A 27,111-nucleotide genomic window follows, 5' to 3' on the forward strand; every position below is an offset into this window, starting at 1 on the left:
TTTTTCCTGGTCATTTTCTTGTTACTTTTAAGTAACTCCTAATTTTTATTCAGATCATTTCTCGTAAAGCTGCTCGTTGACTTTTTGCATGTTTTGCCTGAAATCAAGCTAATTTGCTCAATAGTAACAAACAAACAAAAAAATCAATGGGCTCGGGGAAAACTGTACTCCAACGGTCAACAAAAAAACTACAATGCCCATCAGTATATCAGAGCAGATGATTGACAGCCAGCCTGTCCATTTAGAGATTCTGAAATATTGCGACTACCGCATTGGGCGGGGCTTCGTATCACAAGAATGAAGACGATCGGCGGGCAAACATTTCATTTCACGCGTTGAATTTTATTTTCCCACGGAAATTTTTCATATTTTTGTATTTTCTCGCCACAGACGGTAACAAGGGACTAAGAAAAAGGCGCAGGCTCGTGTGAACGAAGAATGATGACTACACGAGGGATCGTCCAACGAGAGTAAATGAGAGGTAAGGGGAAAGAAGGGCCCTCCGCCGCAGCCGGAGAGCTGCGGGGAAAAGTGGGTAGCGCCGCCTGACGGACCGCCCGACGAACCGGGGAGCCGCTGTCAGGAAACCGCGGTGCCGAGAAACAGGTCTGTAGTGTCGGAGGGAGCGCCGCCAACAGCTCTCCATATGCCATCACACACTGTAAACAAAGATATGAATCACATATGTGAGGAAAATCAGACAAGAGTCAGCGAGGTTGTACTAAGTGGTGGTCGTATTGTTAGCACTGTTAGCATTCAGCTGGCTAACTGCTGAAAATTGCGATGTTCGCGGGATTGTTCCAGAAAATCTGCGTAAACACCGCTGGATCTGTTTATTTTATACATTAATGACTAACGTGCCGCCGCTGTTTGCGTTGTGTTACACTGAAACCATATATTAACCATGTGAAACCTATCAAAAACATGCGGAGAAAGCAATGAGCAACTTAACAGCACATGGTGCAAAAATGAGCAAGAAACGAGTAAAAACTTAAATACATTTATGAAAGAAATTGTCCTGATATACAACCTTTAAAAAAAAAAAAAAAAAAAAATCAGATCTCATCATAACTATTAATTTATGCTAATCGTTATTATTAAAGTAATTAGGTAAACCCCTGTGTGTTCCCACAAGTGTCTGTTTTATTTTATTTTATCTGTCTGGTTTGTAAATACTTGTCTTTTTTTTATTTGTAAAATGTTTTGACCACTGAATGTACGGTTTTCAAAACTGTAAAATTTAGTTATAACAATAATAATAATTAGTAAAATGTAATAAAATTAACTGAAAATATGCACACTCACACACAAATTTATATGCATACATGTGTGTGTTTGTATTTAAAAAAAATAATTTTCTTCATCACCTTTAACAAATTTTTTGCAGTTTGTGGGACATTTCATGCCAAGCTGGTCATTGTGTTTTCACTATGTTTTTGAAGAAATCAAACCAACTCCTGACAGGGTTCAGTAATTTGTGAAAGGCGTCTAAACTCGGCACTAGCAAACTGATGTCACACCAGGTTTTAAAGGGTTAATGACTTGATAGCTACTATATAAATACTGCTACGTAACACCACTTTACGTAGCGATAATGTTTAGTTTTACACGTTGTCATTTAACCTTCTTGTTTCTCACAGGTGAGCTCTTACACTGGCCGTCTGGATGACAAAATCGTCTTCATTTATTGGACACAGAAGTGAAGTTTCAGTCGACCACCTCCTCGCCTGTCACACATCTCCTTTCATGATACACTTGCAGCCTTAATAAGACAACACACACACACACACACACAAAGTACCAACATGGCCGAGCAGCAGGAGGAGGCAGAAGATGTGTTTGTGGAGCACCAGTACATGTGCAGCGAGTGCCACCAGCTCTTCAACACCCTTGAGGATGTGCTGATCCACCAGCAGATCCACACCGGCCAAGAGGTCGAAGGAGAAGGGGAGGTCATGACCATCCAGGGCGTCTCAGAGATGGGGCAGACCCAGCAGTACCAGTGTCTGGAGTGCGGGGCCCTGCTCGTGAACCCGGAGGAACTTCTGCAGCACCAGGAGATGCACATGAGAGAGGCGGGGATGGAGGTGGAGCAGCAGGGTGAGGGATTTGTGAGCATCGAGATATGAACCCTCTGAAACATGAGTAAATTGGCTTAATTTCTTTCAAAAGCATGGAAAGAAAGCAGTGAGCAGCTTAACAAGAAATGGCCCAAAATTTAGCAAGAAATCTGTAAAAAGAACAAGAAGATTACTTGAAAATAAGCAACAAAAAAGAACAAGATATTGACCTTTAGTGCTAAAAAAAAAAAAGACTTCTGTAAAATATTTTTAAATACGTAATTATAAGATTTACAAATAGAGTTTCCTGGAAGATTTTTTCACCAGTCTTTTTTCACAGCTAATTTTCTTCTCAACTTTTACAACATTTTTGCAGTTTGCAGAATATTTCTCAGTCGCTTATTGCTGTTTTCCCTGCGAAAATCAAACCAATTTCCCAGGTTTAAATGCGTGTGAAATGTATCCGAATGCAGCACAAGAACACGGATGTTGATCCAGTAACTAAAGGGTTAAAGGATGTAAAGATTCTCTGTGCATGATGCAAAATGATGCTTTTATGTGGAGGCCTTTTTATAAAGAGATGCTTGTATTCAATACTAATGAAAATGATACAAACTAATTGTGGTTTTGACACTTTTTTCAAATTTTCACACCTTTGGAAAATGAGTTCAAAAATGTAGTTTTCATTTGCATAAATATTAGTCATAATACAATTAAAACAACACTAACCGCCCGTGTCTATGACGGTTCCTCAGAGCTGTGTGAGGTTTTGGAGGCAGAGGAAGGGTCGGAGGGGCAGATTTCAGGACCGGTTCAGTACCAGTGTCTCGACTGTCTGGCTCTGTTTGACTCACCTGAGACCTGGCTGGAGCACCGGAGGACCCACAGCAGGAGCAGCACGCACAGTAACACCGAGGCCGTGGTATGGGAGACTTCTTTCAGAATTTTGTTCTAATCTGAAAAGTAGAACAAATTTTCCATTTACTGTGTTTTTACTAAGGTAATCTCTCTGCTATTGTCACAATTATCGGTGATTTATTGAACCGACTGGTGGATTTCTTCAGCCTTTAGGAGACACAGTGACAGTTCAGTTTTTTGAAGGAAGTTCCCTCCTGAATTAAACATTAAACATGTTATTAACAGTTATTAACATCACGTTCACGTTGGGCTGCAGAGGTTAACGATGTAGGTTATTTTTTGCACCCACGTCACAGCATCCGATTAATGTGGCGCGTGACGTGCATTGCAGGGTTTGTACAAGGTGCTTGAGGTGCTTGAAGTACTTGAATTTGGCACTGAGAAATTTAAATACACTGAAAATCAGACTTTTTTTTTAACTTGGTTGTTGAAAAAGTACTTGAATATACTTGAAGAACAGAATTGTAAATTACTTTATGAAACGTATTTGAAAAGTGGGTCATATTTGCCTTTATTTTCTGATGCCGTGTAAGCGCTATGAGCTCAGATGGGTTAGTAAACGGCGGTAAATAGTCAGTGCCAGGATGTTTCACTACAAAACTCTGATACCAGAGCAGCGTCAGCCGTAAGCACAAGGTTTACCCACAACTGCACCGTGCTCTCCGCCCCCTGTATTCGCCTGCTACTGTTTTTCTGCACATGCCTGAATAATAACAATAACCAGTTAATTTCTAAAGCACTTGAAAAAAGTACTTGTCAGTCCTTGAATTTGACTTTCCTGTGTCTGTACACCCATCATCTTTATGGGAAGAATCAAAGTAGAGTTTGTGCTCATTAAAGCGGCAGACGCTCGGTGATACTGGGTCAGATCTCATAACAGAGTGAAGCTGATGATGTAACAGCTGTAAATTTGAGCAGTAACACTCGCTATAATCTACTCCTAATTTTTTTTTTTTTTTTTTTTTGCTGTGCTGAGTCATTCTCGTGCGCAGCTCCAGATCTCTGGATGGTGAAGCCACTTGGCAGTTGCATTCATTTAATTTGGGTCAGGCCCTGATGCTACAGAGTGCATTCAAATTGCTTCAAAGCGAAACGTTTATCTCAGTGGCTCTCTCGGTTGTGTCGGCCAGCACAGATTGGTTTGCTGCGACTGCACTGTAATTCTAGAAAGTACTGGTTTGAATGGGCGTCACGGCCAAACGGCAGACGTCTCGTCTCCAAAGCATCTGATAATCGACTAAATTAAAAGACAGGAGCACTGAACTTTCAGCGTCTTAGCTATTTTAAATTTAAGAGCAATTACCAAATATTTTAGGGCTGTGCCCGACTCAGAATTATGTCTGTCGAATCAGATTCGGCCGTTAAATTCAAATATTCATTGTTTCTTTTTTTCCACGTAAGGTTTTACAGTTTAAGCCGGACTCAGCGGGACGTTCAGTGTGACAGTGGCATTCATGTTATTCCTTTTTTAATGTATTTTTAGTTAATGTTTTATCTATTCTATTTCCTTTTATTTGTGGGTTGGTTGCTTTTTTTGTTTCTGTTGTTTATTTCTTTGTGTTACTTTCTGTTGACATTATGCACCTTGCATTATTTGTCCTCTGGTTTTAATTTGATCCTGACTCGACCCCAGTTTCTTCTCGCTTGTGTTTAACAGAACCATCTTTGTATCCCATTTCCTTTGTTTGTCAAGGCACTTTTTAAACTGTTTTTAAAGGTGCTTTATAAATAATGTTCTTCTTCTTATTATTATTATTATTATGGCACTAACAGATTTCAAATGCACAACAACATAACCAGATATCAAACAAAAACCAGAGGCTGCAGCACATTAAGTTGCTGTGAGCTAAAAATAAACCACTTCCTAACAGAAAAGAGAGGATAATCTTATTTATCCTGTGTTTCTTTTTCTTTTTCATTTCATGTAAAGCGTCTTTGAGTACCTAGAAAAGCGCTGTATAAGTCCTATCTATTATTCGTGTTATTATTATTATTATTTCGGAGCCTTACAGTGCTGTGTGTCTCACATCAGCTGCAGCCTCTACCAAAGAGTAGCACAATCGAGAGCTCTCACTCTGCAGCAAAATCTGCTGACCAATAACGTCCCAACAAGCGAAAAACAAACAAGAAAACGTCGACTGAGGGGTCTCTGACTGATGATTCAGATCTCAGACTATTGCGTAATATCTGTGGCCCCGCATTCACTGAATATAAATCCAATAACTTGTGTTTTCGGCCCTTGCGACAGGAGTATGTGCTGCAGCCTGATGGCACCGTCACTCCACTAAACAACGTGCAGAACTACGTGCTGAGCGAGCAGCAGGCTGGGGAGATCTTGGCACAGGTACTTGTGATTGTGAACTCCTCACAACAGAGGAATTAAATGAGACGAAGGCTTTTGAGGTTTTGACCTTTCTGTGTGGATTTTCCAGGTACTCGCTCAGCAGCAGCAGCAGCAGCAACAGAAGAAACGTCCGTCTGTCTCCAAACCTTCTGCTTCCTCCCGCTCCTCCCTGCTGCCTCCAGTGACGGCGATCCCCGGCTCTGCCACCATGCACCTGCAGATTCTCACCGCTCAAGCTCTGGCAGACAACCCCGCCACCCCCAGTCAGCGCCGCTCCAAGCTGCCCCCGCTTTTGCCTGCTGTGGCGCGGGGCTCTACGGGAAAGCTGGGTGTCCTGGAGAACGGCGTCCAGAGACTGGAGCTAAGGTTGGCCCCCAGCGTCCAGGACGACGCCCAGCAGCAGACAGAGGTGGTGGTCATCCACCCGTATGAGTGCTCCGAATGCTCCCTTCTCTTCCAAACCCCAGAGGACTTCCTCCAGCACCAGGGAGAGCACTTCCTGTGTCAGGACAAAGAGAGCGGAGAGCCAGGCGTCATGAGCTGCTTTGAGGACGCGAGAGGGAGGGAAGAGACGACAGAGAAGGCGGAGGACATGAGAATTAGAGTAGCAGAGAAGAAAACAACAGTCTGGACCAAAACTCAGCAGTGCGAGCTCTGCAAACGCACCTTCACCTCCGTCAACCGGCTGGCTTCTCACAAACGCGTCCACGAGCAGGGCACGCATGAATGTCCAGAGTGCGGCAAGGTGTTCAAGAAGGCGACGTCACTGCAGACGCACATGCGCACGCACTCGGGCGTGGCGAGGTACCTGTGCGTGGACTGCGGCAATGGCTTCACCACGGAGATGACTCTTATCATGCACAGGTAAACGCCGCAGCAGCCGGGATCGCCGAGAAAAAACTGACGGCTGATAAACGCTCTGTTTCATCTTCTCCCTCCTGGTGTCTTACAGGAAGTCCCACACTGCAGATCCTCTTCACAGGTGTCAGTTCTGCAACAAAACCTTCACCAACATGACCAAGTACCTCTACCACCGAAGAACCCACCTCAACCGTGATTCGTCTTACCCTTCTACCACCATCTCCATGGTAACAAGCATATCCACTTTACCAATTGTGACCACAACCTTAAGTTAATCGGGGCACACGCTGGACGATTTGAGGCTGTTTTAGAAATATTGCTTTTTATTTCTACTCCCACTGCGCTTGTTCTAAGCCAAAGTATTGTTTGCATTTTGTGAAATATGTTTTATCTAACGTGTGGACCTTAAATTAATGACTAAGGAGAAATCTGAAGCTGGTGGTTGGACCAGTTGGGAACCGCTGGGTTAAACTGTACAGCTGAATGAGAAAAAAGGCTCTGACCTTTAGGAATCAAGAGCCTGAAATGTATCCAAACCAGGCTCTCCGCGAGTCCTTAAAGTCTTATAAGGAAGTGAATTTATTAATCTAAAAATAAGGCCGTCATTGGTATAAAATTGACCTAAATTAATCTTTCAAGCCTTACACATGCTCAAACATGGGAAGCAGGATTTTATGAGCTATTTTTTTTTTCTGCAGTTGCATTGCAAAATCTCAAAATCTCTTCCATGTTTTACTCAACATTTGTTGCAGATAATTTAACTTTGTAACTTTGGTTTTTGTCACAATATTTTGACATCATAATTTGACACAATGAACTTAAAATAAAACTAAACTTAATTTCGAGGGGCATTAAAAAAGTCGTAAAAAGTCTTACACGTACCTCGCCTTAATCTGCAGGAACCCTGATCCAAACGCATCACAGCAGGTGGGGAAATGAGGGCCGGCTAAAATTCTGTCTGACTCTAAAATGAGTCCTGGAGCTCAGACTTCATGTCAGAAACGGTCTGAAATCGTGCAGCGTGTGTCCAGCTTTAGTTTGACGTTTCAATCAAACTAATACTTCTTCCTTCTGCAGGTCTCGGCTCCAGTCAGAGCTTCTCTCTCTGCTCTGGCGATCCTCCAGAGAGCGAGAGAGAAGAATTCCCACACTGATGAGGAAAACCTGTTGGCTCCTCTCACGGAGGATGAGATGGAAAAACTGGAAGAAGATCCAGTGCAGAGTTGTCAGATCAAAGTTCAAGGAGGGGAAGTGGAGAAGCAGGGGGAGGACAGCAACATGGACGTCTCTGCCCCACCCGAGGGCAACACGGCTGACCCTCGGCAGGTGGAGGACGCCCCTGAGTCTGGCTTAGCTTCAGACGCTGCCGGTGAAGTCAAAGCTGAAGCTGCGTCCTCGGACAAAGGGCCTTTTTCTTGCCGTTCGTGCTCTAAGACCTTTACCTCCCAGCTGCAGCTCGTCCGCCACCGACGCAAGGCCCACATCCCCGAGCGCAGCTTCGTTTGTGGCATCTGTGGCAAGTCTTTCAAGAAGCAGATCCACGTGCGCAACCACATCCGCATTCACACCGGCGAGCGGCCCTTCCAGTGCTCCGACTGCGGCAAAACCTTCTCGTCTCTCGCCAACCTGATGAGGCACAATCTCATCCACTCTGGCGTGCGACCGTACCGCTGCGATGTCTGCCACCGCTCCTTCTCACAGTCCTCTAACCTCCGTCAGCACAGTCTGCTGCACTCCAGTGCCGCAACGCTGTGCTGCCCGGACTGCCCCGCCACCTTCCGCTGGCCCACCAAGCTAGCGGCACATCGATACACCCAACACCCCGGGGCCCCGGCTCCTTTCCCGTGCCCCGACTGCGACGCTGGCTTTCTGACCAGGAGACAACGAGACAATCATTGTCTGGAGCAGCACCCCTTCATGGCGCAGGCGGGTGCAGAGAGAGAAGCAGGCAAAGAGACGGACAGCCAGACTGAGCCGAGCAAAGATCCGACCGCAGAGCCGTCCACCTCCGCCGCAGCAGAGACACAATCAGGGGATTCAGCCGCGCACGTGCGAGGGGGTCTAGATTGTCACATCTGTGGGAAGAAGCTCAACTCTCCGGCCAACCTGCGACTTCACAGACTGAGCCACTTCGCCTTAGGCCCCGGGCGGCCGCGGTGCCCCTCCGGAAAGCGTCCTAAAGCCCACCAGTGTCCCATCTGCGGCAAACTGTTTGTCTCATCCTCCGGAGTTGCACTTCACCAGCGAGTCCACACCGGCGAGCGCCCCTTTCCTTGCCAAGTGTGTGGCAAATGTTTCCGTCAGAACACTCACCTGCGAGAGCACCTGCGCACACACTCGGGCGAACGCCCATTTCGCTGCGAAGTGTGCGGCAAGGGTTTCATCCAGAGCATGCACCTGGCCGAACACCGCCGAACGCACACGGGCGAGCGGCCGCACGTTTGTCCGCAGTGTGGAAAAGCCTTCAAGACGTTCTCCAACCTGAGGAACCACAAAAAGACCCACGCCAGGCAGCAGAGGCTGGATGAAGAGGCGGCTGCACAGGCCGCCGTGGAGTCCAGCTCTGCCGTGGCGGTGGTGGACGCTTCGGCAGTGGAACTAGCGAACAGGCAGCCTCAGCTCATACAGATCCAAGCCGCAGATCTTCAGCAGGTCAGAATGTGTTTGCTACTAACGTCGTCCTTAAAAACCATGACAGAGGGCGTCAGAGGCCGTAAAGTAACTAAGTACATTTACTACAGCACTGAACTTAAGTATGAATTCAAGGTACTTGTACTTAACTTGTTGTATTTTCATGCTACTTTATACTTTGCACTCTACATATAAAGATTTTTGCATAAAAATCAGTTATAAAATGTGATGTTTGTTATAAATTAAATTACCATTTTATACAAGTACTGCTGCAACAATTAGTTAATTAATCAGTCAATTCACAGAAAATTAATTAACTATTCTGATACTCTGAAGTATTTACATCTTTTTTTTAAATTGTATTTGAGTTTTGGGAGGTGTTTATAATTTTGAGTTTTTGAATGTTTTTTCTTCTATCTTTGGAGATTTTTTTTGGGTCCTTTTTTTTATTTATTTTGAAGTTTTGAGTGTTTTATATTTTATTATATATTTTTTAGATTTTTTAAAAGAATTTTGCATTTTGGGGGTGTTTTTTTCTTTTTTTCTTTTTTTTTTTTATTCATATACTCTATAACATTGAGTAGTTTTGTTTTTGTTTTTACAATTTGTGATTTTTTTGGACGTGTTTTTTTTTCTCTTTTTAAAAAAGATTTTTCTGCATTGGGTACATTTACTTTTCATACTTTAAGCACATTTTCCTAATTGTACTTTTAGTATGTGCAGAACCAGTTCAGGTCCAGCTGAGGTGTGTGAATGAAAGTAAACTGACCTAACTGCATTATCCAGCTGTGTTCGTCCAATTCGACTCAGTACGATTTCAGTCGGACTGACATGTTCACATGCATTTTTTAAAAAATCCAGATTCAGTCAGACTAACACATTAATTTGACTTTTTCCAACATCATGTAAACGTATCGAGTGAATGACCCATTTAAGGTGAAAAAATGATCAGTTAAAATAGAGAGGGGGACGTAATCAGCACCTGTAAATGCGTCTGTGTGCTCTCTGCTGTCAGTTGAGCTAATTCTGGGTTGTGTTTCCTCCTCTCAGACACAGGGCACTCCTACCATCATGTGTAATGAGTTTGGGGAGACGATAGCCATCATTGAGACCAGCGAGGGAGGAGCGCTGCCTCTGGAGCAGGCTTTGGAGATCTACCACACAGCTTTGGAGAACGGCCTCGCCATGGACACAGTCGCTGTGGACGGACTGCAGCTCATCTGAGGATGAGTACAAGCGGACAGAACACAAATCCTCCTGAATTGACAAGTTCAGTACTTGTCCTTATACTGACACTGACTAAAGACTAATTGACTACTGAGAGGTTGAGTATTCTGGATCAGATAATTAAGTACTCTACAGGAATGCTGTAAAATGACAAAAAGCATATTAAGTTCAGCAAACAGACCAAAGTAATTCATCTTCCCTGTTTTACAACACTATGAGATGGATCAGTGTTAAAGTTTATTGAAAAGTGCAAACTGAAATCATAGATATGCCATTCATTATGATTAAGGACCATTGGGTGTGCCTCAGATGACATTTGTATCATTAATTTGATCATTTATACAAAATGGATGTGATTTTTCTTCTGTTTAAAGGGTTGATCGTGCTGTTGTAAATAGAAATCAATAAATGTTTTTCCAAGATGATTTTGCACCCATGTTCTCATGCAACACAGCTGGGGATAAAACACTTACCTGTTAAACGATAAACCACAGCGTTAAAACGAAGATCCGGCACCCTGCTCTTGCTCAGCATCAGAACGTATCGATTATACAAACATTTTGATCCCTCTGGACCTTCGTCAGGAGTATTCAACACAACTTTTAACAACACTGATCTCAATAGTGCTCCGCTCATTTGACACAGGTGTGAAACAATTACTCGGCTGTGGGTGTGTTTAAGTCGCGGACAGCAACATGAGTACCACCTGTCACACTGAATTCCACATGAAAATGATACAAAAAAAGACTACAAAAAACATTTCCCCTTGTTTCCCATTTTTTAAAATGTGGAATTTAATGTGACAAATGGTACACGTTACTGTCGTATGTTGAGAAACACCCAACAGCTGATTAATTGTCCCACACCTGTGTCAAATGAGCTGAGCACTGTCTAAGATCAGTGTTGGAAAAACTTGTTGATTCCTCCTGACGAAGGTGTAGAGGGACAACTATTTAACAAACACTATGTTCACACTGCGGGCCCAAGCGGTCCAAAAAATTAGATTTTTCAATCACTAAATTAAGTTGTTGAGCAAGAGCAGTGTGCAGGATCCAATTTTCACGATTCAACTGACATTTTTCAACACACGTGCACCTGAGATAGTTGGATGTGTGAATATCTCTCTTTAAACAAAGTGCCTGTGATAAACTGTAGTAAAATTCCATATGGTTAGTTTTAATTTCAAATTTGAATTATTAAAAACTGTGTTGCATTACCGCACTTGAAAAACTCAGAGTAGATAACCACAGCCAAGCAAAAGTCACCCAAACGCATGGCCACATGGTGCCGTCTTTCGTGTTCATGCACATTTAACATGTTTTTCATATGTTTACATGAGATACTGGCATTATTTTGATGTTAACACAACAGAAAAGTGAAAATTGCTGCTAATTTATTTGTGGTTTTCAATAAGGCCCCCATGATATTAAGAAAATCAAATGTTCTGATATTTTTGACCAATTACTTGGTTGATTATTGATGCTTTCTCAAAATGTTTACACAATAAGCTTTTTGATAAATAATCAATAGTATTGACTAAGTGGTTAAAGGTAAATAATAGAACTGCCAGAAAAGTATTAAAAAAAAATGGCATCACATTACCATAAAGCAACCTATAAAACCAGGAAAAGACAACAAATCTACAATATCTAGTCTCGTGTCTCAATATCAATATGTTATCAATATATTGCCAAACCCTATTTTTTTGCATCAGCTCATGAGCTGCTGTTACATTTAAAAGGAGCTGGACAAAAATGATGCTTAACTTTACGTAACATTCTTGATAAATGTATCTCCGCTTAAGGAAAACCCATTTTTCACATTGCCAGCGATAAAATCACTTTAATTGAACACCTATTTTTATTTGCATACTGAAAGATACAGATACAAACTTAAATTATTCATAGAAATTCCTCTCTTGTATACTGGAACAGCAAAACAAGGAGTATAACACAAAAACATTAATAGCCATATTTATTATTGTTTTTTTTTCCATTTCATGTGTTTTCCCTTCGGTAACGGGTGTCTTAAAAGTCAACTTATGTTCAATGACAGATTTTTCCTTATCAATAATATAACGAGTCTACTGACTCTACAGTAATTATTTACAACACAACCAAGTCTTGCACAAAGACACAACCAGTATTAGATCCTACCAGCTCTCTTTGATTCGTCCCCCTCCCCTCGCTTCCCCCGGTTTTCTCTCCGCCTGCATGAAAAGGAGGTCTGGAGAGAGCAATAAAGTGACAAAGGGAGGAAGGAGGGAAGGAAAGAGGTGGAGGAAGGAGATGTACAAGTGTTGAGGCTATAGAATCAAACTAAGCGAGGGGACAGAGTAACGGGGTCGTCTAAAAACATACAGCTTATTACTGCTGAAAGGATATAAAGGTCCACGTTGTGTTTTCTCGTCCTCTTTGAAATGAATAAAAATAACTGCACCGCAGGTCCTTGCTGAGGTGAGAGGCCAGTCAAGGGAAGACTACAATGGAGGAACTGTACAGGTGTGAAGCAGCCTCTCTCACCTGCCTCCAAAATTATATATAAAAAAAAAAAAAACAAGAAATCAACAGCTGGCGGAAAAGAAGGAAACATCTGAACTAAGGACCGGGGTTCACTGCAATGATATGAGTAATAATAATAATAATAATTATTATAATAACCATAGGAATAGTACAACAACAAACTGAATATGACCATGTTAAATACAAATTATTTTTTAAAAAAAGTTAATAAAACTGCTTGGCAATAGAGGCTTGAGGCCTTATCAGCCCGACCTCTACGACTAAGAGCCAGGATGTGCCCGCTGACTCTGACCCACCTCCGTCCTTCATGGCGAGCAGATGAGAGGCACAGGAATGCTCTGTTCCTACCTACTGGCATGTGCTAGCGTCAGTCGCGAGAAGGGAGGACTTGGCCAGACAGGTAAATTGCAGGAATGATGGCACTGCCAGAAGTCCACTTGAGTTTCAGTCAATTTTTTTTCAGTCACCCTCGGTAGACCTCCCCTGAAGGTCTACCTGTGAGCGATAAAATGGAGAAAAAGATCTTTCCAGGTCCACAGTAACGAGTTCTCTTGTCCAATCAAATAGTTTTCGGCTGTTGAGGGCCCAGCCCCCTAATGTCAGCAGAAACAAGACACAAGGTTACAACAGTTACGTCTAAATACAGGTTGTTCCTCGAGCAGAAACGTACTCCTTTTACTCCTCTAAACGCTATTAAAAACAAATATCAAAACACGAAGTGTCCCCATCTTAAAACCGCTGACGTCTCGTCGTCTCAGAATGGGTTAAGCAGGTTTCTCCATCCAAAAACAAGATTCCTTTCTTCTTCAAGGCAAATGAGTGCAGCTGTACACAATGGTCCTTCGTTCACTGGCATCAATGGGAGCTTTCCTCGAGGTGGTTAATACAGAGTGCTAATTCAAGTGTGGGAGTTAAGAGTTTGCAGTGTGTGTGTGTGTGTGTGTGTGTGTGTGCGCGCATTGTGGTAGTTTTTGTGCCACTGGCTTTTCATGTGTCCTTTTTTTTGGTACACATTACCAACAGTAAAAATAAAGGCCCAACACTGCATACAAACATCTCTCCCTCTCACAGGTCGGCTGCTGAGGATGGAAAGAAAATCAGCATCTATCTAGAGGAGAGTGTGAATTTAAGAAAAAGAAAAAAGTGTGTGAAAGCGTGTCGGGGTTGGAAAGCTGTGACGTCAACAGTCACTGATTGGTCAATCTAACTTGTCAGCGTCCCTCATCTGGAGGAGTCCTGTGAATCACGAGGATCCTCTGGGCTCCCCTCTGTGCTCTGCTCCACGTCTTCGTCCTGCAGGTCCCCACCTCCTCTCAGAGATCCCTCTCCTGACTGGGAGCCAGAGGGTCCAGGGAGGGGGCCGACTGAGTCAGGGATGCCTAAACCAGAGGCATCGGAGGGGGCAGCCGTCTGCATGATCTTCTGCCGGACCTCCCTGATCTTCAGCTGCAGACAAACCTTGGTGGGAAATATATCGGAGTATCTTGTCTGGAAGGCAGCAGTGGCCTGAGCTGGAGGAGAAAAAAACACGAATCAATGTCTGCAAGTGGAAACTGGATCTGACAATGCTTGTAGATATTATATATATAGATATATATACACAGGGTTCCTACAGCTTACAGGAAGTGGAATTTAAGACTTTATAAGACTTTTTAATGCCACTCAGAATGAAGTTTAAGTCTGATTTCACTATGACCAAAATTGGTCATAGTGAACCACCAAAATTTTTGCACAAATATTGACTTTGATATAAAACATGACTTTTGGCAATGCAGGTGTTTTTTTTTTTTAATTACCCATTACTTTGAGATTTAACAATGCAAAAAAAAAAGATTCATAAAACTGTACCTTTTATGTCTGGGAACTTTTAAGACTTTTGAGGAACTAATTAAAGACAGTTTAAGTCCAATTAAGGCTCTATCTTTAGATTGGGTAATTCAGTTACTTTAAAGACTTTTTAAGGATCCGCGGGGACCCTGTGTATAGCGTGTGTGTTTGTGTCTTACCTGATGGAAAGAAGCCCTGCTCCTGGAAAAGCTGCATGACCAGCGCTCGTCTCTGGTCCAGCGTTCGTCGTAGGGACGAGTACGGCACCTTATCGAACTCCAGATCTGTCAGGATGTCTTCTCCGTCTGTGGCTGGACGAGAGACAAACAGGCAGAGTGGTTGACTCTTCAGAAAACTAGTTTCGATAACGAACATCTTTGTTTATGTGTATTTAGAGGCCATATCTTTAATCTCGTGTAAATACAGCAGTGATTCCTATCTGGCTCAGGTATTTTTAGATTTTTACACTGGTGCCAAGTGACAACAAGGAAAAACTTTTATTCAGGACGCACTTAGATTTTTCCAGAGCTTCAAACGGCAACTTTATTTTTTTGTTAGTATTAGGCTTTTAGACTAACAAAACCCTTTTGTTACCACTGACTGTTGGTTTGGGCATGAGTGGTCATGTTACTGATGTTACACTAGTGTGTATGACTGTAATGTTGACTTTTTATTTTGTAGCCTAAAGATGCCCCCCACCCCATCCCATTCCCTTTTAAAAAGTAATGCATTAAGGTACTCTACACATCTGATCTATTTGTTTAAAGTAACAGTACTTTTATTCGAGTGCCATATTCTGGTTCACCTCTGCTGTTAGTCACTTGTGTCTTTTACTATTTAAAAAAAATGACTTTTGAAAACATGCATGGATTATTACAGAAATGACAGCAACCAAAATAAAGCCAACAAAGGAGAATGAAACCCTTTACATGAACTCTTATACTTTATAAAGAAGGTCATCAAGACACAAAGGATAAAAAACATTACAATAAAAGTGAAGTACAAACACAAAAAACAAGAGCTCTCCCTATAACAACACTTCTTTAACACCCGTCATCTATCCAGAACTCAAAAATAAAAGACCCGAAAAAATTACATGACTGGACGTATACTTAGACTTCCTCGTGTGTTACCTGCTCTGTCAAAGGTGAAGATGTCTCCCTCACACTTGGCGGCACTTTTAGGCGTGTTGGGCTCCGAGCTGCAACTTGAGCGCCGCCGACTCTTTCTCTTGGGCGAGACCTGCTCATCAGTGGCCGAGTCCAAATCTACAGGCACAGAGAGGAAACAAACTTCAGATCTTGATATTTATCAGGATCAGAACAAAAAGCTGTTCGGGGCATCATGCAGTTCTACTTTTGCTTCCATAAAAGGCAGCAACTATCTGCTAAAAGCTTTTAGTCGGAGTATCATGTGACTGAAACCTGTAGAGTTCTTCCTCTTGCGGCGATAGCTGCCCAGAATGGCGCGGGGTGAAGTGGCCAGACTCTGCAGGGTGGGTGAAGGTAAAACCTCCTCAGGCCGAAACTCTGGCAGCTCGGCAAAGCGCTCCTCAAAGTACACCTCTGACAGCACCCTGCCAGACCAACACGCGCACACACACACAATATACAGCATATATACACCGTCCATCGATAACTTGTGCAGCATTACACTAAAGATTCATAAAGGTGTTAACTCACTTATCCACTGAATCAAAAGTCTTCTTCAGGGGTGGTGGGCGAGCTTTGACTTTTTTGGGTGTAGGACCATCTTTGTCAGTCTGTGGGGGGGGCAGGGTGGGCTCTGTGGCTGATGGAGGGGGGAGAGGAGAGGAGGGGAGGGACTCCTTCCATCCAGCCTGCACAGAGAATTTGATTTAAGTATTTTATAAAAAGTGACAGACAATGGTGGACGATAACAAAGTAGACTTACTCAAGTACTGTACTTAAGCACAGTTTTTGAGGATCTGTACCTCATGTGAGTGATATCTTTTGGGGGAAACTTTATACTTTGACTCCACTTAATTTAAAAAACAAATATTGTACTTTTGACTCCAATTATGTTTCTAAGAAAGGCTTTTGTTACTCGTTACATTTGCTTTGAAGTCAGCGGATGTTTTTTCGCACTGTCGACGGTAGCTCACTTTTGGATTTTAATTTTGGTGTATAATCCACCCAATTTTAACGCTGTCTTAAAGTTATTTTCTGTAGTAACTTTATACTTTTTTGTGAGATTTATTTTTTGTCTAGCAGAGTTGCTGTTGAACAGTTATAAAGCTAAAGGTATATAAGTGTGATGGTAAGGCAGGTTGTAATATATAATTTTTTGAAGTAGCTGCATCTACAGCAGCGCCACTGTTTGCCAGAGAAGACATTAGCTGGAGGATTTGAAGACTTGTTAAGCTAGCACTTAGTTGAAACAGAGAGACAAACAAGAGCTGCAGTTAAATTAAAAAAAAAAAAAAAAAAAAAAGATTATGGTGATCCTTTTGTTAATTAGTCTTTCTGTGGACATTTTTGCAGGCTTTACAGCATATTCGTGTAATCAGAGAGAGGGCTGTGTTAGAGTCATTAGGGTCTGTTAATGTATTGTGAAAATATAAACAATGTGTTGAGATTAAATGAAAAAATACTTTGAATACTTATTTGTATAAGCAAGTATTCCAGTAATTCATCTCAAGAAGTAATATGACTTCTAGCATTGGAGTAATATTTGTAATGAAGTCGTGTACCGCTGGTCATAGATGATGTTAGAAATCAGCATCAACTGCTCATTATGTTGGAGCTGAAAGCCAGTGTGTGATGCTCCTCTCACCTCTTTGGTGGTTGTGCTTTCTCTGTGTCGTGTGTCGGAGGAGTCCGCTGCACTGGAGCCCTCCAGGGGTCTGTCAGAGGACAGCGGCTCCTCAGCAGGATGTGTTGATGGAGACCCCGTCTGCCCCACCAGCTCAGGATCAAAGGAGAAGCGACTAGTTGCTGCCGCTTCTCTTTCCTTTTCTCTCTCGCGCTCCCTCTCCCGCTCCCTGTCTTTCTCCCTTTCTCTCTCTTTTCCCCGGCCTCCTCCTTCATAGCTGCCCACGGGGATGTTCGCCACTGTTGCCTTCACCTTCTGAGGCGTCCTTACTGGAAGCTGGGTTAGTTTGGGTGTACCTGGTGCACTGCCTGGAACGCAGAAAGATGACAACATGTTGATTCAATGAACTCAGAGAGCTGAACCCTAATATTAGGTTCACACGGATAGAACGTATATTTGCAGAGAAAGAGGGCTGTGGATTTTTCCTCAATCACTTTCATTGAAAACATGTATTTTAAAAGCCAGTGTGAACAGAAGGACTGATTACAGCAAGAAAAGTCAGTTTCAATTAACATATTAGGGATGTCAGTTTCTGTTCATTTTGACAGCCCGACACGCATTAACTGGAACTAACTAGTCAATTTTTAAGAAAAAAAAGAAGGGCAAAATGATGTGTACAAGAGGCATTTCCTTTAAGTCGGGCGTTAACGTTTTTTACACTGTTAATGCTGCTAACAGAGCTGTAAGAGCAGACAGTGTTAACAATTGCTCCTTTTACATCACCTCTTCAAGGCAGGAATTTCATGCCGTTATTCCAGCTAACCATGCTGTATAAAAAGTACAATCGCAGAATGGGGGAACAGAGTTGTCTCGCCTTTAAGCTGGTATCAAAGGGCAGTAACAGCACCAAAACGATGTCTGTATTAAAGGGACAGCCAGCAGGAAGGCATCATGGCCGGCAAGGGTGTGACAACGTGTTAAGTGTTTCAAAAAGTTGGTGATTTAGAAAGTAGCTGTTAGCAGATAACTCAAGAACAGTAGCCGAAAACGTCTGCAAATCGGGAAAACAAGTAGATTCAGGAGCACCTTACCCTCTGAGCAGAGGACGACATTAGCCGCCATATAACAGGGGCGGTAAATGATTGTTATTGCCAGGTTGATCCACTGTTTTAAGCATTCACCCATATCTTATTCTTAGAACTAGAGGCTGATGTTGTGTTGCATGTCACGCCCATAACACCTCTTTTGGTTCTGTGATGCTGACAACTGATCTAAAATCACACACTGAAGCAGCATGGTGCCGCATTCATTTGGTTCTGTGTAAAAAGGCAAAGGCGTCAGAAGAAGGGAGTTTGTAGCGACCCTATAGCGAGAGAGGGGTCGCAATTGTGTCAAAATGCCATCAGTAGCAGTAATCATCAAATGAGTGGCACCGCTATCTAGCTCCTACCAGACCAGGTTGTGAACATATTTTTAGGAGTAGTCAGCTTTAGGATGCACTAATAACATCAAACATCAGGAGTCAAACACTGACATAAAATAACATGATAAAAAAAGTATCACCTGCATAATGTCATGCAGTATTTTCCCTCCATCTCATTTTTGTACATTTATGAACAAGGTAAAACAATTCAAATTTCATCCCCCTTGTTTACTCGTACAAGTGATCTCTTTTTTGGATGAACAGGAGAGGGGCCAGAGAAGGATGTAGCTACAAGCAGCACATCAATAAAAAAATATAACTACCAATCACAACCTCGTAAACAGAGTGTATAATAGAAACAGAGCACGTGGGCGTACCAGGTGTTTGGAGTGGAGGACTGCAGGGCCTTATGGACACAGCTGCGCCACTGGGAGGTGCCACTGAGCTGCTACTGCTGGAGGTCTGCCTCTCCTGATGTCTGTCCGAATGCGTCAGCATTTCTGTCTGCCTCTCGGCTTGTCTGTCAGTCTGTCGATCCGGGGGTCTGTCCGGAGGCAGGTGTCTGTCTGCCTGTCTGTCTGGATGGGGTTGCGGATGTGGGTGCGTAATTGTGGTGGGGGTTGCCGTGTGTTTGGACAGGATGTGGGGGGAAGCGCTGGAAGGGCTGGAGACGGAGTAGACCACGCTGGGGGGTACTGCTGTCATGGAGACCACCCCTGTTGCCATGGTGACGTTAGGTGACGGAGGGTAGATGGCAGTGACTATCTGGCCCCCGGAGCCTGAGGCAGGGGCTGAGGTGGAAGGCTGTGGAGACTGAGCTGTGGCGAGGAGCGGTGGCTGACCTGGATGAAGGAAACCCCAGAGGCCAAATATTTTCATTTTCTGCAACACTCACAGTGTCGATCCAAAACATTCACATCAATAAATGTTTTAATTGCCGTTTAATTTAACAAATCTGTGATTGAGTCTTCCAGCTGTGGGTCGATAATTGTCCCTGTGAATGTGCTTTTAATATTGTGTGGGGTATTTAACTATTTAACTACTGAACCAACTGCTGACCACCAAAACAGATGTTTGTATATGTATTCAGTCAAGTGACACATCTGAATAATACAGTGAATTTTCTGCACTGTGTTGAGGCAGCCTTCACAATCATAAAAATCTTTGAAACCAGAGAAAATTCATTTGGTTTATTTTAAAACTTTAGGGGAAAAGGCAATGAACTAGAAATGCCTCAAAGGAAGTAATGTCTGTTTCCTAACTTTGCAAGAAATGAGGAAACAGTGACAAGAAAGTGTCCTGAAAATTAGTTTAGGAGAGAGATAACACCATTTTTTCCCATTTTTTGTTGCTAATTTTCAAGTCATTTTCTTGTGTTTTTTCTTTTCTTTGGCTTATTTTCAGGTAGTTTTCCTGTAACTTAAACAAAAAAATTCTAGCTAATTTTGAGTAACTGCGTGTTAAAGTTGCTCATTGCCTTTTCCCCATGTTTTTGAAATAAATCAAACCCAGTTGTTTCAGTGCTGTTCATTTTACAATCTATAACAGGCACAGTGGAAACAGAAGACTATATTAATTCAATATCTTTTTTTATTTTATTCCATGTATGAATTAATCTGAGATACAAAACTGTTTTAAATGTGTATCTGAGGGCAGATCTTTCCCGAGCAATTGTGAACTAACAGAGTGTGGCAAAAGATCACTTGGATACGCATATGTATATTCTGTGCCACAAGACTAGAGAGGCTATTTATACTTCATTCACACATTACACATTACAAACACAGGCCTACTACGATTAAAGCGGAATGAAAGTCGTTAGCACAGATCTGTTTGGGTTAAACAGGCTTAAGGCAAGGCATTTTAAATGTGTTTGAATTCATAGGGAACAGCAGTGAGTATGTGCATTATGTACCGTAGTGTGCTGATATGGAAAAAAGTGAGCATATGCATGCTAAATATGGACGTATTTTTGAGTGTGCTGTTGAGGGACACTATTGTTCCACAATGTAATGCATAAAGGAAATATAGAAGCTGCTCAGAGCTGGAAAAAGCTTAACTGAATGCAGATGGTGGTGAAAGATCTTGTGGGAAAAAAAGTATTAAATCTCAGAAAAAGCATTTCAATGCGTATTTGTGAAGTTTAATTGGCAGAAGTGTTCCAAAAGCCAGTTTGGTTGGCATTCAACATATTTTATAATTTCCTGTTAGTATAAAATGATGAGGTAAGCCGATTTTTTGTACACTACTGGCTAAAATATTGTACTGCAAAACTCGATACTGTATAAAGTTAGGATGGTAGTAGCTATTACATATACATACATATATATATATATATATATATATATATATATGTAATAGCTACACTACATCACACTACACTACATCCTAACTTTATACAGTATCGAGTTTTGCAGTACAATATTTTAGCCAGTAGTGTACAAAAAATCGGCTTACCTCATATATATATATATATATATAATATATATATATATATATATTGGAAACAGCATATATATATTGGAAACAGCTATAGCGTGCGTATAGGATGACATTTTTCTGTAGGCCAATGCAGAACTTAGCTTTGCCCTGATTCCATCTTTTAAAGCCTATGGGATCTTTCCATTGGATTTTGGATTACTGTAGAAAATAAGTATAGTGGCAAAGAAAGGAGTTTATGATACTTATATGTTTTGTTCACAGATAGTCTTCACATTTGAAAACCACTTTTTGACTTTTTGGATTTTTTAAGCTTAAATGCCATCACCGGAAATAAAAAGCCAAAGTACAACTATACCACAGTCACTTGACTTGATGTCGCCAACACAATGAGGCTGTAAAGCCCTGTTCTGGGCAACTCAGCGTGACGACGTTTTGCAGTCTCATTTTGCAACTTATTAGCAACCACCTTTTTTAAGACACATAAAAGCATCAAATTTCACGAGTGGGGTATTTACTGAGTCTCTGGCTTGTTTTAACCACAGACCTTATTTCAGGCATCTAATCAAAAAACACTGTTAAGAGGTCAAACCTCAAGCCACAAAAAGAAGTTTCAGCTCATCTGCAGCTGGCATTATCAACAAGGCCCGGGACCCCCACTGACGTGGATTCGCATCCCACAAAAAGTCTGTTATGTAAAGTCTCAACATGTGCCACAATACGTTATATTAACATATATCTTCATCTTTTAATCACTATCATCACTGTACATTATTGCACATATTCTCTAAACACAAGTTAGGCTTTTCTTTTAAAGCTTATTTATAAAATATTTCTTTTAGTTTTTAAAAAAATATGCTTTCATTGTGAATCTTGACTCCTGATTGCGGTACTTGCTTTTATGTTTTCTTTTCTCTATTATGTTTGTTGTTATGCACCCAACACCAAGGCATATTCCTTATATGTGAGAACCTACTTGGCATGCCTGTTATTCTCAGCACATATTTATCTATCTGTCTGTCTATCAATAAAAAAAACCTGAAATCTAAGCTATGAAATGAAAAACTTTCACATCTGTCAGAGGTCAAAATATTTTGTTGGATGGCCAGATTTGTCCTAAGTGCTGCCATTTGCCTACCATTGTTGTAGTTCATATAGCTCATTTCATACATTACTTCAGAACCAGAATGCATGTATTCAGCTCTTCACAGCACTGACCTGCAATCAGTGGCTGAACCAGCGTTTGTCCTGGCGGTGCGATGGCTGTGAACCCAAGTGTTGCCAGGGGCGATGGGACATACGCAGATCCGGGCAGGGCTTGCTGTGTGGTGGAGGAGCCTGTTGTTGTGGAGACCAGAGGCAAAGTGGATGGGACCCCTGGAGTGGACTGGACATAGGTGATCCTGGACAAGGAGGTAAAGAAGACAAGGTGATTAAAGGACAGAAATATTAAGTATAAAAATAAAGACTGCACAGGCAGAGCGAAGACAAGGACATTTTTGTAATGAAAAATGTCAAGAAAGGTGTAGCTGTGGCAAGAGAAGGTGTTATGGTACAATAATGAGTCAGAACAGGAATGAAGGGAACAGAGGCATGATTACAAGGAAAGAGGAAGACAAAAAAAGAAGTGCTGCAGTGAGGGTCAGTGGGTGAGTGTACATCACGGCGAGCAGCACTAGATGACTAGTGCTCTCTGTGTGTGTGTGTGTGTGTGTGTGTGTGTGTGTGTGTGTGTGTGTGTGTGTGTGTGCGTGCGTGTGGTAGGAGCTGAGAGGTAGTGTGGGGGTGGCAGGCAGAAGCAACTTGGGCCACCAGCAGCATGACTAACACATCCAGAATAGAGCTGCACTGCTACAGCTGCACCCCTGCTGGAGTTTTTGTTTCTCCTATTGTCTGCTCGCTATGCTCCAAGTAATCTGGACATCCCTGCCATTACGAGCAATACAGCTTCCTTAAATGTATCATTCATCAAACCTGGAGTAACACAATGTAACTGAGGTTTCTTCAATCCGCAAAAAAAGGGATATATTTATTTGAATTAAAATTGCAACATAATTTTTAGATTCTTAATAGATGCATTCAATCACGGCTAAAAGAGAACAGAGTTTCCCCACACATTCATTTATTTGTGGCGGCCTACCACCATTAAAACATCTGCTGCCACGTACTGAATTTGTATATATAATTTTTTTTGAGCTGTACCGTTCATTAGCAGGGGTGGGAATCATCAAAAGCCCACCGATACAATAATATCATTATATTTAGGTCATGATACAACATTATTGGGATTTTAAATGTTTTGAAATATGCTGAGTATTGGAACAAAATTGTAATTTATTACATGTTTTTAACTGCAAATTCAGGATTTTTTTTGTCAAATTTTTATTTGGCTCATCTAACTTCAGTCATTTTATTGCAGCAACATGTATCTAGTAGACTGAAATTACAGCAATTGATTTTGTTGTTCTAGTAGAGTACCTAAAGTTTATCTTGTACTTGTAACATTTATAATTTATTTAATAAAATATTGAAACTTGGAGTCCGTTTATTCATTCAATATTGCTACATAAAATATCATGATGCAATGCTCTATCAATTTTTCCTCCACCCCAATTCAATAGTAGCACTATTGGAATATATAAAACATCCCATTATTCATTGTAGCACATTGTCAGAGCACAGAAAGTACTCTGGGCACAGATGGAGTTTTGTATTTTGTGTGGATGTATTTCAGTGTGTGTCTTTGGGGATGTATTTTGTGTATTTATTTGTGGACATATTTTTTCTGCATGGATTAGCTGTTGTTTGTATACACTTGCGGATGCTTTGTCTTTTATTTGTAAAATTCAAATTTTTAAAAGAAGCCTCCTGTGGAAAGGTGTTGCAAACTAGCATTTCACAAACACTAAACACATCTGATTCCTGTGCATAAATGTACAATTCTAATGCTAGAAATACAGTTTTTACTTAGATAACATCTGTTTTATCCCACTAATAACAAGAGTAACAGTCCACTCAGAATAAATCAGCCTTGTTTAAACCTGATAGGCATGAACTGGGCCATGTGGAGAGATGTTTATTCTGTCTGAAATGGCTGAATAAATCTTTTATCATCTATCCAATGGGAGAAAGTTGTTATGTAAACGATCTTCTAATTGCTTTACTTTCTATTTTTGGGGTAAAAACAAAATTTCTTTTCATGCACACACAGTTGATTTAACTCCAAGATGGCTGCAAGGGATTTATCTTTAGTAAAGTGATGTTTAATAGTTTTAGTCAGATTCGAAATCAATGCGAGTCCCATTAGTGGCTTGCTCTCTCTCATTTGATAACAGTGGGAGAAATATATTCTGGGAAAAAAAAAAAGAAAAAGAAATTTTGCTTCATTAAAAAGCACAGCACTAAACAAGTAGAGGTGATCAAAGCTGATTCATCTTTTTAATTGTTTGCTCATGTGTTTGAACACCGTTTTCTAAATATTTAATCTGGAGCACTTCTACAGGACATGCAAATATAACTCCTTATCTATTCTTTTTTTGTTTTTTTTTTTTGGAAGCACAGTGTGAATCGTTTCATGGAAGTTGTCAGTCGGATTTATATCATACGGAAACAAATATTTGGCTCATGTAAACTCCAAAGAATCTGACAATAATGGAACAACTACAGAGATCAACAGGAGCCCAGGGTAGGATGAGCGAGGCTGGCATATGTTCATAAATAGGTGCCTGTTTGTCAGAGCTGAGTCAAGATTTACTGGCACATAATTTGTTTATAGCCCCTTTCAGACATCTGATCTTTAACGTTGTTGTGTTTATCTATCTGGAAAAGAAACAGCTTTTAGGCTTTCAAACAAACACGCTGTAGATTTCTCCATCATTTTCTCATCAGACAGAACTATGCACAAATATAATATAGCACATATGCCAATTAGAGCTGCAACGATTAGTCGATTAATCAATTCAAGTCAAATGAAAAAATGAACTACTTTGACTCAACTGATGTGTTGTTCATGCCATTTTTCATGTAAAAACAACAAACATTTGCTGATTTCAGCTTCTTTGATTTTTGTAGAAAGGATATTAAGTAAGATATCTAAGTTTCAACTCTTTCTCAACTTTTTTCTTTTTTTAATATGCTGTTTAATCTGAAGTTTGGAACATTTTGCTGGATTTTCATCCTTAAAGCAGCTGGAATTAAAGTTCGAATTTTCGATTTCTTAATCTTCTGTGAAAAACAAATTCTCACCTGAAATTGGATCATCTAAATCAACAGATTTAATTTACTTGCGGATAAGAAAAGACAACAGGGCCAATGTTTAAAATTGATTACACAGCTAAGAAGTTTTTAGCACAAGTGATACATCATTTTTTGTTCTGAAGAACGCAAAATACTTTTGCAAACATGATAGCAACACATTTAAATAACAGCGCATTCACATGGTTAAGTGCATGTGTGAAAGAGTCTTTTTTTAACCGTCTTTAAGTGGCAGGTGGGTTGGTTTAGTCTCATGAAAATAAAAAGGATGCTAGGCAGGAAATTACAGGAAGGCATTTCACAGTCAATTTGGAATAACTGCTGAAAACTAATCGGCACTCTTTGTTTCGTTTATTCTGGTGCAACAAAGTGGTAATGTTTACCACTTCAGCACAAATTGTGAGCCAGCAGTTACCTGAATTCAGTTGTTATTTGACATAGTTGCAGCCTATGTGTCGAGCTTGTCAAATGTTATCAAGTCAGCAGTGTTTCAAGATTTATAGGATCGATATATTTTTATTTTCATTGCAATTTGGTTTCTTGTTTTTTTTTTAATGTTTAATGTTTTTCCTACCTGGTGGGTGCTGGTGGCAGGAGTACAGCCTGGGAGGGTGCTGATCCTGGAGCCACCACAGCAGCTGTACCCACTGTCACAGGGAAGGGGCTGGCAGGGTGGACTGCTCCACCCTGAGGCAGCTGGGACTGGACCACAGGCATGGGAGCTATCTGGATGATCTGGCACGTAGCAAGGAAGCCATAAAAAAGGAATACAACAAATACAAATGAATGACTGTGCAGTGTGTGTGGTGAGCTATAGGTTCGTTTTTATTTAGTGTGAAAAAATGACACAATTTCTATCATTTTCATGTCAGTGTCTTCAGGAAAGTGCTCACTGACCTTGCTTCCCGTCTGAGCGCCGTTCTGGACTGGAAGAGGTGGAGCTACGATGGGAAACTGTTGGGCAGGGGCTTGCGCTGTCCGTACTGTTGCCATGGGAACAAGCATCTTGCCCTGGAGCACTGGAGACTGTGTTTGCACTGAGGCAAAGACAGGGAAAAAGGAGAATGGGCATTTTATTAGGAGTCACCACAGAATAATAGATATATGTTAGGGCTGGGCAATAAAATACTAACAATAAATATCATTTATAGTAATATTATAGATAAACCTGCTATTAACCAGAAGAAGGATAAGAAGTAGTGGTAGTAGTAGAAGAAAAAGTAGACGAGATTAGCTAATAACATTATATCAGTAATACAACATTCAACACCCTGAAAAAGTTATTTTTAGTCTAATTGTTTGACAACAGATAACATAAGTGATCTACCCCAAAACTGAATTTGCACATAACACTAACTACATTAGCTGTATAGTGGACTCATCTAATGCTCATGGTAAGTTAGCAAGTTAACTTTGCTGACTAATCGCCTAGAACGATATGACATAAAGTGGCTAATGGTAGAGTGAATAAAACTTTAATACATCTCCTCATCTGTAAAAATTTTTTCTGCCTCAGTCACATCTGAAAAACTTTCATCACTACTTCACAAGTCCATCTTTTGTTATTGTTTTGATTGAGAAATGTCAGATGTTACATACTGTGTGTGTAAAACTTAAAGACAGTACTGGCCACAGTTGACTTTTTTGTTTTATTTATTTATTCAGCTAAAATTGTCAGCTAAATCACTTAAAAAATGTTTTATACCATCTGCACAAAGTTTCAAATGCTGCTGACTAGAATTAAGATTTCTTTGTCTATTTACTGACATTACTTTGACTATAATCGTTTTGAATCTAGTTTAGATTTGTGAAAAGTTCTGCTGTTTGGCA

At 41.2% G+C, this 27,111-nt stretch overlaps 2 protein-coding genes and 1 long non-coding RNA gene across 5 annotated transcripts in view; 1 reads left to right on the forward strand and 2 right to left on the reverse strand.

The window, feature by feature from the left end:
- Positions 1–274: 274 nt before the first annotated feature.
- On the forward strand, positions 275–10,463 carry znf526 (zinc finger protein 526). Of its 2 annotated transcripts, none has more exons than XM_042489301.1 (8): positions 275–481; positions 1,641–2,100; positions 2,816–2,982; positions 5,227–5,322; positions 5,411–6,186; positions 6,275–6,410; positions 7,261–8,835; positions 9,865–10,463. In XM_042489301.1, the coding sequence occupies exons 2-8, from the start codon at positions 1,806–1,808 to the stop codon at positions 10,036–10,038; spliced, it is 3,219 nt and encodes a 1,072-aa protein (XP_042345235.1). In that variant the 5' UTR covers positions 275–481; positions 1,641–1,805; the 3' UTR covers positions 10,039–10,463. The 2 variants fall into 2 exon arrangements, with proteins under 2 accessions (XP_042345235.1, XP_042345236.1); XM_042489302.1 differs by lacking the exon at positions 275–481 and adding an exon at positions 492–606.
- Positions 2,060–9,878, reverse strand: LOC121945315. Its single transcript, XR_006105949.1, has 3 exons — positions 9,797–9,878; positions 2,915–3,016; positions 2,060–2,134 (listed from the first exon to the last, which is right to left on the reverse strand). It is a non-coding gene; the product is annotated as an uncharacterized LOC121945315 (long non-coding RNA).
- A 1,391-nt stretch (positions 10,464–11,854) lies between the features above and the next one.
- The window catches only part of cicb (capicua transcriptional repressor b), a 47,002-nt gene continuing 31,745 nt past the window's right edge, over positions 11,855–27,111 (reverse strand). Inside the window, exons 12-21 of one of the 2 annotated variants that reach the window (XM_042489284.1) lie at positions 26,179–26,318; positions 25,856–26,016; positions 22,246–22,430; positions 18,966–19,430; positions 17,187–17,533; positions 16,073–16,230; positions 15,815–15,966; positions 15,524–15,658; positions 14,570–14,701; positions 11,855–14,074 (exon numbers count right to left, since the gene is read on the reverse strand). In XM_042489284.1, the coding sequence (XP_042345218.1) occupies positions 13,785–14,074; positions 14,570–14,701; positions 15,524–15,658; positions 15,815–15,966; positions 16,073–16,230; positions 17,187–17,533; positions 18,966–19,430; positions 22,246–22,430; positions 25,856–26,016; positions 26,179–26,318 (2,165 nt within the window). In that variant the 3' untranslated portion in view covers positions 11,855–13,784. Of the gene's footprint in view, positions 14,075–14,569; positions 14,702–15,523; positions 15,659–15,814; positions 15,976–16,072; positions 16,231–17,186; positions 17,534–18,965; positions 19,431–22,245; positions 22,431–25,855; positions 26,017–26,178; positions 26,319–27,111 lie in introns of both variants that reach the window. The other variant, XM_042489283.1, reaches the window with a different exon arrangement.

Source organism: Plectropomus leopardus, chromosome 7, assembly GCF_008729295.1.
Source record: "Plectropomus leopardus isolate mb chromosome 7, YSFRI_Pleo_2.0, whole genome shotgun sequence".
Classification (NCBI taxonomy): Eukaryota; Metazoa; Chordata; class Actinopteri; order Perciformes; family Serranidae; genus Plectropomus; species Plectropomus leopardus.